The 17,110-nt window shown below is 45.7% G+C and overlaps 1 protein-coding gene across 1 annotated transcript; it reads right to left on the bottom strand.

Annotated features, from left to right (window-relative positions):
* Positions 1-13,683: 13,683 nt before the first annotated feature.
* LOC306661513 (zinc finger protein 57 homolog) lies at positions 13,684-16,450 on the bottom strand. The gene has a single exon (XM_079140498.1). It carries the CDS (start codon positions 16,341-16,343, stop codon positions 14,775-14,777), a length of 1,569 nt encoding a protein of 522 aa, XP_078996624.1. The 5' UTR covers positions 16,344-16,450; the 3' UTR covers positions 13,684-14,774.
* Positions 16,451-17,110: the final 660 nt, after the last annotated feature.

Here is a 17,110-nt window from a genome sequence, read left to right as displayed (position 1 = left end):
ATTTCATCTGCGACACCCACGAAGCTTGTTGAGAATGTGCTAAGGCACCAAATGTCGAGAGGGTAGAACTGAGTCCAAGACACGTCCCTTGAACACCGCTAATGAGACGTAGGGGGTGGAGAGTAGTTAATGAATGCTGCATTTAAAACTGGAAATGAGTTGACTAATTAGCAAGAACATTACTGTTTGGCAGGTTTAGTCTTATTTAAAAGACAGAATCAATGCCCTCGGAGAAGGGCTGGAACGAAGCCTTGAGTGTGTGGCGCTTGGTTTGTTGGGCTTCAGTTATTAAAGAAGGAAATGATGGTCTCCAGGGAGAGAGACCCAGTCGCTTGGCCGCCCACTGTTGAAGTCAAAGGAGAATTGCAGTTTCCATGAGAAGTTGCTTTTGAGTCTCTCCGTATGAGTCAGATGTGTAGCGGTGGAATGGGGCGTGGGGATGCATGATGAAATTTTAAGGGACACAAAAAAGAGTTTTATTCCCCGAACTTTCAAAGACAGTGCACTGGCAGACGTTGTCACTTGGCCTGCACTAGTTTCCCTACCCACTGGAGATGGAGTCAGTCCTTACACGGTCTCGTACTGAAGATCGTACTCTTCCTGCTGCCCGGTGCTCCCTGTTGTATTCCACAGATGACCATCTAGTGCCTTGCTAAGACAAGGTAAACTGAGGCAGGAGAGGATTTCACGGGCTAGAGCTTGAGAAGCATTAATGAGGTCTAGTCTGGGTGAGAACTTTAGTCCATAATTTGAGGAGGAGGCAAAAAGACCCAGGGGCAAAAGACAGCCTGAGGGAATCAGGAAGAGGAACGTGGCACTAGGACTACTGAGCAGCTTTCAGAAACGAATTCAATGGCAGCTGCTCACAGCACTGTCTATGGTTAGCTCTGCACAGCACTAACCCCGAAGCTGCGGTTTCTCTTTCTACCTTTCCAGTTACCCAAGGTCAACTGTGGTCTGAAAATAATAAATAGAAAATGCCAGAAGTCATTCGTGAATTTAAAACTGCATAACCACTCCGAGGAGCAGCTGAGGTTTCACACTCCTAGTCTGTCCCGTCCAGGGTGCGTCACTTCTTTGTCCAGGATGTCAGTGCCGTGTGTACTGCCCACCCTCAGTCACAACCCTCAGATCCATGGTTACTCCATCACAGTGCTTGTGCAGAGGGTTCAGTGTATGTGTGGTTAGGACTTCAATGGGGCTTAGAAGACAGCCCCATGGGGAGGGGAGATAGCTCTACGGGATTCTGAAGCCAAGCGGGAAGAGATGCCACAGAGCTTTCGGGCAACTCCCTCCTCTCATGTTAGCCTCAGTACTGCCGAGTAGTGTTAAGTCTCTTACTTAGGAGACTGGCACAAAAGGCCACAGCTAATGACTGGTGGAGTCCAAATGGGGTTCAGGTCTTGACTCCAGGGCTCTCTCCCTAACACTAGTCTGTCCGGGAAAGGTAATGCCACCCTCTCCCTCCCCCATGGTCAGCACTTTACATGATCCCCTCCTTTAACCGTCAGTCTCGGATGTGGGACTCTGCCAAACCCCATGATCATCTGGGAAAATAATGTCGGAAATTTGAAGCCAGTGCCTAGAGAACCTGCAGGGCTGAAAATTCCAGTGGGTTCTCCAGCTTTCTGGGGACATTTTTAGCTCCTCTTGCTCTGCCGCCTGCCAAGTATCCACGGCACCTAACCACAAATGAAAAAGAGAGCCCAGTCTAATCGGAGACTAGACCCATCATGTTCCCAGGCAGCCTTGGAGCCGTCACAGCCCCCATGAAGTTCAGGGTCACGTAGGACTCAAAATCCTCTTGTCTCTCAGTGTGCATCATTTAGCAAAACTAAGTGACAAGAGAATTGCTGCTTTAATCACACACACACACACACACACACACACACACACACACACACAATACTTAATTCTCCAAACTCCAATCATTATTCATCTAAAAATAAGAGTTCCTACTTATTGAGAATTTTCTCTCTTTAGAAATCTCTCACAGTCTTTCCTCCCTCTCCTACTTCCTGCTTCTCTTCCTGTTCTTGCATTAATTCTTCAAACATTTATCCAGAACTTGACATCTGCCAGACACTGAAATATAAGCAGCCATACAGAGATAAATAGAATATATTCTGCCTTGCGGGAAGTCATCTATGGTACAAAAGAAGACAAGTAAACAGAGCATTAAAATACATTACAATACCAAATCAATAAAGGAGTTCGAGATGGGAACAGGTGGTAGTTGCCCTGAAGAGAGAAGATCAGAGAAGCCCCACTCAGGGGGTGATGCCTGGGGTGAATCTTGGAGCACCTGGTTCTCCTTGAAACGCTTGTTTTATCCTGGATCCCGTCTCTCTCCCACACTGAGAATGGCTTTTGCTCCAGGAGACCTGCTGGTGTGATTCCAGTCTGAGTGCAAAGACCTGCAAACCAGAACTGGTGGCACCCCTAACTCAAGTCCTGGACAGGAGAGACCCTGGGATAACTGCGGTTGCAGGAGAAGGTAGGCGGCCAAGACCAGCAGTCAGCCGGAGAGAATTCAGCCTACCCTGCCTTTTTGATGGATCAAACCCTCAACAGACTGGATGATGCCCACCCATGGAGGAGGACCACCAGTTCAGATGGCAGTCTTCTGGAAATACTCTCTTAGATGCAGGAGATATCTGGGAACCCCGTGGCCCCGTTAAGTGGACACAGAAAATTAGACATCAAAACAGCTTTAACCACCACTGAGATTAACATCCCAAAACTCCAGTTCCTGTGTGCAGAGCTGGAACTCAGATCCCATCTGACTTCCCAGGAGGGAAGGGTTCGTGCCAAGGGGAGACACGGATCTAAGGATGAAGCTCAGTTGGTCTGTGAGAACCAGGGTCTTGGGCAGGTCATGGTAAAGAGTACCAACCAGAACAGTAGTGCTTAACCTGCGGTTAGTACCCGCCGTAGGACAGGGGCTGGACTCTGTGCTTTATTCTTCTCCTTTCTCGTCACATCAGCTGTAGAAGCAGGTTTATTATTAGGCATCTTATACGAGAGGAGTTCGGGGCCAAGCGTGATGGAAATGGATTCCAACTTGCGACACTAACATTCCTCAACTCTGTCAGGTGGAAAAATGAGAAAGAAATTGTTAAAACTTGATGGATCCGGAAATGCAACATTTCCTATTCCAATTTAACCGACTTCCACTCTGGGAGTAGGGAAGGTCCCCTCCTGAGCTGAGAGCATGTCAGGATTCTTGACTGGATGGGGCTTGTCCTGATCTCCACTCTAAAGCATGCGGATGCCTATTCCCTGTCTCCCAGGGTCCTCATTCAGGTGAGTTTGCCCAGGGGGCTATTCCTCTCCTGTTTCCCCACTGAGTTTCCCCCAGACAGGAGAAGCAGCCAGTATATTGTGTTAGCCAAACTCTTCCAGAAAGTCCAACATTTTAGGGCCAAGAAAATCATAGGTTCTATCAGGGCAGGAACTTGAGGCTGACCCCGAGCATGTTGTATATTTCATGGGGAAACTTGCTCCAGATGGTTCTATTTCCTCTCGGGTTACTCTTAACTGAAGCTTGTAGGAGGAACAAAGATCCCATGACTGGGAAGTTATTCTAAATTTGTTCCTCCCAAACAGGGAGGTCAGTATCACCAAGGAAGAAACAACCACTGAAGGATTTCTGTTCACTTACAATGAACTCAAGGAAAAATATTCAGGTGGTGTCTTGGGTATTTCGTGTACAGTTTTATTTGATTCCAGCAACTGGAGGAGAACTTTGGTCTGCCTGTTTCGTTTTTCTTCAGCATATAAAAGGTCTCCCATTTATGGATTGCCAGCTTGAGCCAGCTTCAAGCACTTTTTGAAAAAAATAATTTGATTTTGTGGTACTATAAGACGTTATACAAAATCATTAAAAACATTTTTAGAAAACCAACCTGGAAGATGCCAAAAAGAGAAGAAAAGCAAATCCTATCATCCAGAGATAGCCATTAAACATCTGTATTCAAATATCTGTTGTACAAGGAAATGCGAAGATACCTAACACTGTATACTTCGAAATGTTTAAGACCCTACATTGTGTTTTATTTTGTATTTTTTCATTTCAGTTAAACATGACAGTGGAATTCATTTTGATATAATTATACAAGGATGGAATATATCTTATTATAATCAGAACCCCAATCTTATGGATATACACCTTGGTGGGATTCACTATGGTATATTCATGTATATACATAGGAAAATTATGTTAGATTCATTCTACTATCTTTCCTATTCCTATCCCCCCTCCCTTATCTTCATTCTCTTTGTCTAATCTACTGAACTTCTATTCTTTCTCTTCCCCCCACCTTATTGTGGTTTAGCTTCCTCATATCAGTGAAAACATTCAACCTTCGGCTTTTGGGGACTGACTTATTTCACTTAGTGTGATAACCTCCAGATCCATCCATTTACTGGCAAATGTCATAATTTCATTCTTCTTTATGGCTGAGTAATATTCTATTGTGTATATATACCACTTTCTTTATCTATGCATCTATTGAGGGGCACCTAGGTTGGTTCCACAGCTTAGCTATTATGAAGTGAAGATGCTACATTTTATATTGTGTTCTCTGCTACAATTAAAATGTTTAAAAATGTACCTTTCACTTTGCTAATTCTTTTGAAGAATAGCTATTTGTCATATTTTACTAGTATCAAATCTACCTCAGAAGGACAGATTGTTTATCCCTTCAAAAGAGAGCCACTAGGAAGAAGCAGATCAGCACAAGTACTTCAGAAAAGAGTGACTCATCTTTGTGTGCAATGATTCTTTTCTTTCATGTATCTTATCATTAATGATCAGCAACCACCATATGATGCAAAAGATTTTCACCATATTCCCGTCTCATTGAAAGCATTCTGTTTTTGAAGTCACATTTCTGTGAACGTTTACATGAATGGAATGGTACAGAGCTGCTACGGCCCTGTGCACTCCTGTATCAATGCAGCTGCAAGACTTGGCGCGGTGAAGTCAGTGAAAGACACCATCTCTGCACCATCCTTCCAGAGTTACCTCCCTCCTCCGTCCCTGGAATCATTCCATCAGCATTGCACAACATTCCCATAAAAACATTAGCGTTATTCAGAGATTTTACCCTAAAACATAGCATCTTCAGAATATCCTTCTTTAGTGCACAAGAAACATTTCTTCCTCTATTTTGATATTAAAGGAGAATCTAGAGCATTTTGTAATTTAGGGCAAACATAACCAACCTCTTAAATGCACAGTTTATTCTACTATTTGGCAATATTTCTTCAGGCATTTTATACCCAAATCTCCTATCACATAAACACATTTTAGTTCATCACTTCTGTTTCAAAGTAATATTTCAGCTATGTTTTTCTACTACATATTCTCTTCCCAATGGCATGGACTTTTTTATTAAGTTGGAAAGCTCCAAAAAGGATGCTAAATATTTATAAGCTGCTCATGAAAATTCTGTGATGTCCCAGATTTGAGTGGCACACTCTTAAGCATCCTATGAAAACCATACAATTTGTCTCCTGGCTGGGTTAACATAAAGTCTTTAGACGTCTAGTTAATGATGACGGCTTCACATTTAATTAGCTAATACTAAAGGCATGCTAAACAGATAGGAAAAGGTCATCATTAAAATGTTGTAGGTGATAATGGACAGAATTCAATCTGCTAATACTAAAGGCATGCTGAGCAGATGAGTAAAGGTCACATTAAAAATATTAGACTGGATTCATCATTAGTGTGATATTTTGAACAGTCTTCCTGAGTCTTTGTTTACACTTAGGTGACAAAACGCACACACACACAACCAGGAATAACTCTGCCATGCTTTGTCATTTCCTTGCTTCTCTTTACAAGAAGCTTTCAACCCATTTGTCATTTGGGGAATATCGGCTCACATAAAATCAGATGTCGCAATTCACATATCCACATAGCCACTTAATTAGCACACTGAAACCATGGAATGTTGCCAGAGGCTGGGGTCCAGGGACCTCATAAAGACACCTGTCAGTCCTCTGGGTTACAGGACCTCCATGCACCCCACTTTACAGGAGGTGGCAATGACCATCCCACACATAGAACCGACTAGGGCCCAAGCGTCAGTGCACATTAAATATTAATCAATCTACCTCTTGTTTTCAAGTATCGGGTGTTTTACCAGATTTTATCTCCAGAACAGTTTCAGATCTACTGAAAAATTTGGAATGTTTGTACAGAGTTCCTTTGTCCTCTGCTCCCCCATTATTAACCTTGTACCTGACACGTGGTATATTCGTGACAGTTAGTAAACCAATGTGGAACTCTGATTATTAACTAACTTTATTTCTTTCAAAAATTTTAAACAAAAAGTGAATAGAAATAGGACGCCTCATATTTTCTGCCTGTGTCTGTTGGGACTAATGACACTTTAACTAACTCAGGCTGACTCCTTACTTCCTGGCGAGTGAGCAAGATCAAGGCTTCAAAGGCGGTTTCAATAGTTAATGACGATGAATTGGACCACCATCAGGGATTGGTTAACAGTAGTTCCGTGAACGTGATCAGCTCGTGCTTGCCATATAGTCCTATGGGACTCTCGCCTGCGTGAACACCCCATGCCTTGCTGACCTTTAAGCTGATTGGTTCCCGCCTAGCCCCCACCCCACATAAAAGCTGTGTGATTTCCTCAATAAACGAGTTCCTGCTGTGACGGGTCTCCCTGATGCGTCTGATTGTCCTCCGCCTGGAGGGTTGGGAGCGGGCGGTCAGTCGGCCCTACCTATCCCAGTCTGACCTTGTTGGGGAGTGTCCCCTTCCCTTGCCGCTGGTCAAGAAGAGCAAAGGGGCTTAAGACCCCAACATGTGTCTCAGTGCACTCATTTCCTCGTATCCTGCTGATGTGACCTATGAAAAGTACCAGCTTCCAGAACGTACCACCATACCCCAGTCGGACTCCTCTTTCGGCCTGTGGGTGCACCGTCCCCAGTCTGTCTCCCGGTCTCCTCCTCCACCCCTCCAATGCCTTCTGGTATTTTCCTTCTGTGCCTGAGTGTAGAGCAGAGGAGGGCTGGGGCGGTGTGGAGAAGAGCGAGCTCGCCAGACACCTGTCTGCTCTTCTGTGGTTGCTCTGAGCCAGGCAACATTTGTTAGGGAGGCGCAAACCATCTCCTGCTCTGTTTTTACAGATGTTGTCTAATTTGCAAGCCGATCCTGGGTGTGCCGTGCATTAAGACATGGTAGGTTATTCTCAGCTCTGCTCCATCTGCTTTATAATTAGTGTGACTTCTTCCAAGATTCCGGCATTGAGTTGTCAGTCCTAGTTTGTAACCGGCTCTGCTGTGACTTTGTGGGCATCTCAGCAAGGAGCTGAGATGGGCTGCCTGGAGGCTGCTGGCCAGGCACCGTTTAGAACCAGAAGTCTCTTTGGCTCACGATGGAAATTCCCCAGATAGCTCTATTTGGAGATTGAGAAAGCCTAATGAGATAGAGGCCTGGAGGGCTGACAAGTCGAGTCTGCAAATTAAATGTGTTGTAAAAAGAAAACAGACCTTGAGTGGCCAAAAGTGCAGGGCACAAAATGCACCCTTTCTCCCTGGGGAAGAGGTAGGCTTGTTCAGCTCGCTGGGCAGGGAGCATGCACCACTGGAACCCAGGCACCCCAGCCAGCGGGAGCAGCAGGGGTTCGCGCAGACTCGGTTCTGTTCTTGGAGATTCCAAGGAGGCGTGGAGGCGGTGGGGGCCAGGTCTGTGTTGCATTTTCTCTGGAAGCGAAGACAGTTTGGTGATGTAGCACCTTAATAATCGTTATCTTGGAGGCAGGAGCGTCAGAGCCAGTAGTCACTGACGTGAGTCTACATGTTCCACGGAACTACGAGTCAAAGGTGAGAATAAGCACTTAAATCCTGCTTTCAGTTCAAAAAGCAATGAAGATTTTTACTTAATGAACAAATAAGCAAGTAGCAGTGAGGCCACAGGGTGGAAGAGGGAGATGCCTAGTCACTCTGTGGCTGGTCAAGCGTGGGCCTGGCTCTCTCTGAGGGTTACTCGACGTCCTCTGTAAGCATGTTGACATTCTGCTGGGAACCGAACATCGCCACCTGGCTGCCAGCACGGTTTTTCACTCTCTCACATATTATCTCCATTCACCACACTGATGATGGTAGGAACTATTTTTGTCCTTGCATATGACAGATGTGGAGACCAAGATCAAAGAGAAGTTCAACAGCATGATGTCATATTAAACACCTGCAGCTTGGAGACAGAGCAGGGAGAACTCCCCTGACATTCTTCCAGGTGCGCCAGGTACGTAAGACGGGGGCCAAGGCGGTCACTGCTGTTCTAAGCAGAAAGTGGGTTCACTCTTGGAGCAGAAGGGCCTGCAGCGGTGAGCACTGAAGACCTGGACTGGAAAAGGGAGACGATCCCTTAGCTCCAGGGACTGTTCATCAGGATAATGCTGCCCGGCGGCTTCCGATGAGCCACACCCTAGGTTAAACGGAACTCAGAGAGCGAGCACCAAGCACAGGGGTTGTATTTTAACAAGAAAAGTTCTCCTCTGACCAGAGGATAGTAAGGGCGTAGACCCCAAGGCACCACTCTGTGGACTGCAGTGAAGGTCATCCGATGGTAGGAGGCCACTCGGCGGAGACATGAGTGGGAGCAATGAGGAAGGAAGCCTGACCTGTCTATCCATCGCGGCTGGACGTAGGTCATCTCCCAGCCAGAAATATAAATGTGGGTGATGTGACCACGGCCTCACGCGGACGATTCTAGTTTGCTTCTATCTCCAATTCTTCTATCTTCTATCTTCTATCTCCAAACACTTCTTAAGTTTTCATTTCCTTTCTGCACATAGACTTGCATATAGATTTCCCAAATGGAAAGACAGATAACTATGTCTGGCTTTCACCATTTTATCATGGGTCCTGTATACCTGTGAATCTGAGTGGGAAAGAAACATCTTTGTTCAAATTTCACACTGGGAGATGTGAAGGCAAAACGAAGCACTAGACGGTTATTACGCAGATCAGAAAAGAGCACCAAATGCTCGTTGAAAAATGCATGTTTGTGCTTCACTTCGTGTGGTGACATGACTACACGCATTTGTGTACATAGCACTAGGCTGAAACGGGCGAATTTTCCCTTAGGTAATTTGGACCTCTAATAAACCTAGCTTTTTAAAGCAGATTGCTAGAGGGCAAAGTGAAGCAGCCATCCCAAGGGCGGAGGACTGCTGGGCATCTGTGCCCACACTGCTCTTCAGCTCTCCTCTGGGCATGGGTTGAAATGGCACGCTGCTGAGCAAGAGCACCCCAGGGCAGGCCGTCCTGCAGGCCTGGGGGGAGTCGCTGATGATGCCGCCACCTACCAGTGGGGATGCTCTGTGCGCGGGCTACCCTGGCTTCTCTGCAGTGAAGCAGCTCCTCTCAGTGACACGACACGAGGGGCCCTGCAAAGCTTGGAGAGAGAAACAAGCCACAAAGGTTAGAAAGAAGTAGAGCCTGGGGAAGTCACAGCAACTGTGTGACAAGATGGAGAGGTAGGAAGTGATGGGCAGTGGGAGACAACAGAAGGGTATGAAATAAAGGAGGGGAGAAGATGGAGTGGCAGGAGATGATGGAGCTATGGGAGATGATGGAGGAGGGGGAGATGATGGAGGGGTGGGAGATGATGGAGCTGTAGGAGGTGATGGAGAAGGTGGAGATGATGAAGGAAGTGGAGATGGTGGAGGGGAGGAGAAGATTGAATGGTGGGAGATGATGGAGGAAGGGGAGATGATGGAGGGGTGGGAGATGATGGAGCTGTAGGAGATGATGGAGAAGGTGGAGATGATGAAGGAAGTGGAGATGATGGAGGGGAGGAGAAGATTGAATGGTGGGAGATGATGGAGGAAGGGGAGATGATGGAGGGGTGGGAGATGATGGAGGGTTAAAAGACAAGGAAGGGTGAGAGATGATGGAGGGGTAGAGAAGGGCACTCAAGGCCCTGACTCTAATTCTGCCCCCCAAACATCCCCAATTACTCAAACTAGTAAGCAAGAAAAGCATCACAATCTGTTAATTACCATCATTGTAGAAATTCAGCTCATTACAATGAGAAAAATAAGAGGAAAAAGACTGACAGGAGAAAACAATTCTGGTTAGTATAAATGACAATATTGTTAGCCCAGAATATCCCAAAGAATCTACTCAGAAGCCATAAAAACCAAGACCAGAATTTCATAGTTGGCAACTACAAAGTAAATGCATAAAAATTTCTCCCAATATAAAATCTACCAGCTTTAAAATAGAAGGAAGAAAAGGTGTCCTTCACAAGGGCTATAATAAATATAAACTCACTGAGGGTAAATTGAGTATGAAATTTTGTGTGCCAGTAGGAAGAAGGTGTGTGTGTGTGTGTGTGTGTGTAAGAGAGAGACTGAAAGGACTCAAGCTGCATACTGCATTGGAGGATCCAAAATTGAAAACACAAGAACTCTTTCTAGATTAATTTGTAAATTCATTGTAGTTCTAATCAAAATTTCACAGGAATTCTGAATATAAAATATAAATACAAATGGAAATATAAAATAGAAATAGAAATATAAAATATAAATATAAATATAAATGGAAATATAAATAAATGGTCAAGAATAGCCAAGAAAAAATATGGGGGAAACGATGATGAGGAGAATTTGCAGCAGCAGATACGTGAACATATTTCAAATCTGGGGTGATTAAAGCAGTAGGTTCCTGGCCCCAGAATAGACAGATAAATCAAAGAAGCCAAAGAGAAGCCCCTGAAAAGAATCATATGGACGAGCACAGCATGTGACAAAGGCAGACTGGATCCGTGCAGGAGTGGATGAGCTACTAAATAAAAAGATCTTGACCACGGGTTAAGTACTTGTTGAAATATGTATTTTTATTTTACATCAACTCATCACAATCAGTTCCAAAGAACTGAAGAGTAAGTTATGAAAAAATATATTAATAAGTGCCTCTTTTTCTTTTCCTCTGCCTCCACAGAGCAAGCTTTACCTGGGGCTTCTCCCCGCTCTGATCTTGCTTCTTAGGCCTCTGCACGGTTTCTCATTTTTCATCACTTACCATGTTCTTCTTGTGCAAAAGTTTTCAGTGTCCACAAAAAAGGTGCTCATTTGATTTTGAATCACTGATGGGAGGCCAGAGGATTCTGAGCCTCAACAGTGACAACTAGGAGGGTCACGGGATTCACCCTGCAAAGTGATGAGCCCGTTCCTGTGAGCGCAGTGCCCTACTCTGCTCCTCGGGTGCTGGCACAGGCTGCCTTGGGTCCACACCGCAGAGACGGCCTCCAGAGCTCAGGGTGTCCCACATCACGCCCGAGGTCCCCACAGCAGCGTCCACCAACACCGAGCCTCCGAGTTGAGACCCATTGCTCTTGTCATCCTTTTGTGAAGTCCTTCCTGGGTGGATCCCAGCACACACCTTGCCTCCCTCCCAGCAAGGCTCATTTCTTCCTGTCCACAGAGAGCACGACCCCACTTCTAGGCTGTCAGGAGTGGTAACAAATCCGTTAAAAACACGAAGAATTTCCTTTTTTTTTTTTTTTTTTCAATATTTTTATTTTTAGTTGCACATGATAGTAGAATTACTTTGGCAGAATATACATACATAAAGTATAACTTATTCTATTTAGGTTCCCACTCTTGTGGTTGCACATGATGTGGAGTTACCCTGGTTGTGTATACAAATACAAGGCTAAGGAAAGTTATGTTCAATCAATTCTACTGTCTTTCCTATTCCTTTACAAATGTTGTTAAAGCCTTATACACTTTTCTTTTGGAAATTACAAAAGAAAGATAAACACACAACGGTGTATAGTTGGGGGCGTGAAACATACTTGAAGAAACAGAACGAAATAAAACACACACAAATCATCTACCACTCTTACGTGGCAGTTACATGGCAGAGTGAAGTTTCATGAGTATAGACCAAGTAACCATACTCAAGTACTCAGGGAGGGTTTTTTTGGGGAGTAAAGTCACCAAGCCACAACAGAAATTTGATCCCTGGAGGATATGGTCTCTGCTTTTTTCATTTACTACAGATTGCCCTGTGCCTAAGGACAATGCCAACAACAAAAGAGCACCCAAATATTTGAGCTGAAATAAATTCTGTAGAAATTAGAAGATGGCGTTAGGCAGAGCACAGACATTCCTGTGTTGAGCAGCCTTTCCTGCTACAGCAGAGGTCCTGGTGCCTCACACACTTGTGGGAGCAATAGGATTTTTATTTTGAAGGATTTCAATATCAAAGGTCTGAACTTTTTGTATCATTAAAGGATCCCTTCCAGAATGTTTTTCTTTCTTTTTTTTCTGCCCAGTACTGAGATTCAGTGTTGGGAATTAAACGCAGGACCTTGCACTAAGCAAATGCTCTACCACAAAGGCACATTCCCATCCCCAGAATGTTTTTAAACGTACACATAAAATATAACACATAGGAATACAATGAAAATCTGTGTTGGAATACAGTTACCAACATGTAAACAAACTGATATATTAACAAATGTTCCTTTAAATAACAAAAGTAATGCATAAATAAAGTAGCAGCAACTCTCAATATAAACAGCACCTGGAGATTTCTGTAATCTCCATCCTAATGGGATGGAAAACAGCTGTGATTTCCACTGGCAAGAAAGTACAGGTACTGCTGATACTGTGGTGCGAATAAAGATGTGATGCTTCTCATCCAAATTCATGGACTCCCTGGATTCTGTCCTGAGTCCTTTGGTGTTCTTGGATCAGAAGCCCAAAAAGGAAAAGGGTGGGTAAGTATGAAGGGAAATACATATTAACCGTGTTTGTTCTGATGAACAATTCAGATCCCCACTTTCTGAGGGTGCCCTGCTGGAAGATAACCCTGTTTGTAATCGTGCCAGTTCTTGGACCCCTGGTTACCTTGATCATCTGCTACAACTGGTTGCATCGAAGACTAGCAGGTGCCGCAGCGGGAGCAGGCAGTAAATAGGACCACTGAGCAACCCTGAGGGAATTGGGTTCAATGGGGGACCCAGGCAACCCTGATGGGAAATAGTGGAACCAGGACTTAGGATTCCAGAGCCCTGGAATTCCTCTGTCCTCATGCCCATCCCCAGGCTCCTCAGAGGAGCTGTGTTACTGAAATCTGTGGGGCCTCTCAGTGGAAAGGAAGGGTGGGTCACTCTGATTGTCCACAGAGAGGGTGTAGGAGGGGGTAGCCATTTTCCACTGATCACCTATTTACTTCTCTTTGTTTGCAGGGCAGTTTCTTGAAGAGCTAAGTAAGTTCTCTTCTCTTTCTTATAAGCTGGGAACAAAAAGTCAGAAAAAGAAACTGAAGCAAAAAGAAGGGGTTACTGAGGAAAGGAGTGGCTGGAAAGCATGGAGGAGGAGGACTCACCCTGTGAGGGAGGAGGGAAGGAGTTAGAGTCAGGTTTACAGGTGGCAGAGAGGGAAGCTGGGCTGCTCTCACCTACTGTCTCATCTGCTCCACCCTCAGTGCCCTGAGGTAGGAATCCTCTCTGGTTGGCCTCCCTTCTTATTCTCAATAGCAGCTGCCCAGTGCTTCACCTCTGACACCAACCACCAAGGCAGTCACAGAAATAAGATGACCCCAGGGGTCTTTTAATTTCCTAGGTTCAGGGGTTTCATGATAAAAACTTCTGACAAGGATTTTTCAAGTTATTTTCTCCTCCTTCTAGGAAATCCCTTCTGAGTGCTGTGGCATCTTTGACAAGGGTGGAGGCGAGCCTGGTGGGTCCAGAGACTGATCCTTGGGGATGTCTCATCCATCAGGTTGCACACTCACTGGCCACTTTGCTACGGAGACATTCCAATCCACACTTCCAGGAATACTCTGAATTCCAAATAGAATTGATTTCCCTTCTGTCATCTACCTTTTTTCTCCCTTTCCTCAGCTCCTTCCATCCTTTGCCATTGTTTGCTTTGCATGTCTTTCTCCTCCTCTGTCCTTCACTAGGAAGCCCTCTCTGGCTAAAGCAAGGTGGGTCTCTTTTCTCCATCAGAGGACACCTGTGCTGGAGCATAGCATAAAAACTGGAGACCAAGAGTCTCCTCACTGCAAATTACAGAACATCCAATTTGCAAATGGTGGTTGTTTTCTTCCAAGACTGAGCCCTTATTGAGCAGAGCTGAGAGGGTAGAAAGAATCCAAAATATCACAGAGGAAGCTGAATGAGCTTCAGAGTGAGGATGTAGGGAGCCCTAACCAAGACCTGGAGATGGGGAGAGACCACAGAATACCAGCCAGAGCTCTACCTTGTCTCAGCAGCCTGCGGAGGGCCTCAGGAAGCAATGGAAGGGAACCAAGCAGCGCAACTGCTTTAGAATGGTTTCCGTTCTGCTTCCACCTCTTCTCTGCCTCCCTCACACTTTCTCTTCTCTAATCTTTTTTCTCCCATCTTCATACCTATCAGAGTAGCCATGGTTTTATTCAACAAATACTACTTGATGATCTATCAGACACAAAGAAACAAGTTAGGTGCTAATTAATAATATGAGTTTCTATATGCACACTTCTTTTCCCTTTTCTTTGTTGTATTTTCTTCATCATCCATTCACTTCTCTCTCTCTACTCAAGCCTCCTGACCCTGGAGGTCAGTCCTCAGGAAAACCAAACACAAAGACCTCTGTTGGAAAGGCCATTTATTTGTTTTGAGATCTTCACTGCCTACTTTGCCTTGTCTCCTTTGCGTGCCTTCTCCCATACTGCCTCTCTCCTGGGAATATGGATTCTCGAAGATCTGTTTCCTCCATGCCTCCAGTCCTTCCCAGTCATGGAGAATCATGAAAGCACCCAAGCCTCTGGCCCAGGATTACCCAGCATTTATGGGGACTGCCCAGGCACTGTTCCTTGCCTTTATAGCGTCTCCAGTGATTCAGAAGGTCCTCTTTCTCCCCAAAGCAGAGGTCACAGATGGGGCAACGGTAGATCTTTTGCTTCCAATGAGTCTGCTGGTGCTTGGCGAGCCAGAAGGATGAGCTGAAGGACTTGCCACAATGGAAGCAGGAGGTCAGCTGCTCTGTGAGGTGGACCTTCTGGTGGCTAGCGAGATAGGCTTTCTTACTAAAAGTCAAGGGACAATGTGGGCAAGAGAAGACCTTGAGTCTTGAGGGCTGCACTAGAGAAGAGCTGAATCTGGTATTCAGGCAGGAGGATCTACTGTCCCGTGCTTGTGTCCTGGTCACAGGACTCTCATTTCTAAATATGGGTTCCTGGGTCCTAGTCACTGGTGCCTGGTTCACAAGTCCCTGGATGGACCTCTGTCTCCTGACAATGGGCTCCCGGAATCCAGCTGTGCCTGGAACCCTCGCAATATGCTCCTGGTTTCCAGCCACTGGCTCCTGGTTTTGGTGTAACTTCTGGTGGCGTTTCAGCTCAGACTTGTCCCGGAAGCACTTCCCACACTCAGGGCACGAGTGGGGTCGGTAACCCAAACGAACACGGCGGTGCCGACTCAGTCCAGAAGCATCACAGTAGGTCTTGTCACAGAGTGAGCAACAGAAGGGTCTCTCCCCATGATGTTTGCGCCTGTGGTAGCTGAGGGCCTTGGGGCTCCAGAACAACTTCCCACACTGGCTACAGATGTTAGTCTGCTTAGGGTTGTGAACAAACTGGTGGTTGTGGCTCTTGCTGAAACACCTGCTGCAGGCGTGGCAGAGAAAAGGTGGCCCAGCTTGGGATGTCTGGAATACTGAGGTCCTGCCAGAGCGTGGACTCTGGCCTGTCCCTCTGTGAACAAGGGAGACTTCCTTTTCATCACTAGTCCCCTCATCTCTCAGATTCTGACCTGGCTCTTGAAGTTCTTCCTTCTTGCCTCCTGAAAGGAGGCCTTGTCTGTTTGGGTGATGGAGATCTACTCTCCTCTGTCTCTCCTCTTGCTCAAGCTTGGTGATCAGATCTGGTTTAGGCAGAAATATTCTTGCCACAGACTCCAGGTTCTTGAAGGTTTCTGACATAACACCCTGGTAAAGGGCTCTCTGACTCGCATCTAGACATTCCCACTCTTGCTGGGTGAAATTCACTGCTACGTCCTCAAAGGGCATCTTCTCTTCTGTGGTGTCTTTTTCTAGCTTTATCCACTCCTGGCCTAGCCCCCAAGGATGACTGGACTCCTTCTTGGAGCCCTCTACCTCCCAAAAACTGGGCAGATGGAGAGGTCCCACAAAGACTTGAAGGTTTGATATGGCTTCCCGTGACAAGCGAGTCTGCTCCAAATGGCTGTCTTCTTTGTCTGTTCCTCTGTCCAAATTCTCCTCCTTCACCTTTGAGAACATCTTTGGTTCCCTCAAAGTCTGAGCTACAGAGTTCAGGGACCTGGTCACCCTTCCCTCAGCTGCCATTGTCCAGTAATGCCAGGCTGGAGGTAGGCGTCTACCTTCTGTTCCACCCTGCTTTATGCAACTGGCTGGTGCCTACCTCTAGGAACCAGTCCAGCCCTGGATGTGACTTCTGTGCGTAGTCTCGGCAGATGATGGCTCAAGAATTTCCTTGAAATTAATTCACCTAATGATCCAGTAGACAAAAGGTCGATGTACCTCAACTTCCGTATTCAAACTTAGTGACTTTAATCCACTCCTTTTTTAAAATATGTCTTTAATCGTCAATGGATCTTTATTTCCTTTATTTCTATGTGGTGCTGAGAATCGAACCCCATGCTTCACACATGCCAGGCAAGCACCCTGCCCCTGAGCCCCAGCCCAGCCTGACTTTGGCACGTTCTTATGAGCACATGTGAATTGACTTTGTACTGCGCATGATTGCCACGTTTTTGGAGGACGGGATTGCTTATGGTTTCCCTGGGTGTCCTTTCCTAAATCATGGAATTTTCAGGATGTTTTGGCTTGCTTGAACTTTCCTTCTTCCAAATTTTAGGACCTGGAAGTACATTCCTAGCAAAACTGAGGAATTTCACATGATATTTGTCAAATTTGTTCCCTTTTCTCCCCGTGCCTCATTCTTGAAGATGTAGCTTTGTTTTCTACTGGGTGCACCTGTGCACTCCACGGCTTACCAAATCAGCACAGACTCCTGGTTTATTCTATTTAAGAAATATTGGCATTTTGACAAAAAAAGGGAGGTGTGAGCTGGATGGAGCAGAACTACTCTA

The sequence above is a fragment of the Sciurus vulgaris genome, assembly GCF_902686455.1.
Source record: "Sciurus vulgaris genome assembly, chromosome: 5".
NCBI classification, from domain to species: domain Eukaryota; kingdom Metazoa; phylum Chordata; class Mammalia; order Rodentia; family Sciuridae; genus Sciurus; species Sciurus vulgaris.
The sequence above is the reverse complement of the archived record's forward strand: the minus strand, read 5'-3'. Positions and strand labels throughout refer to the sequence as shown.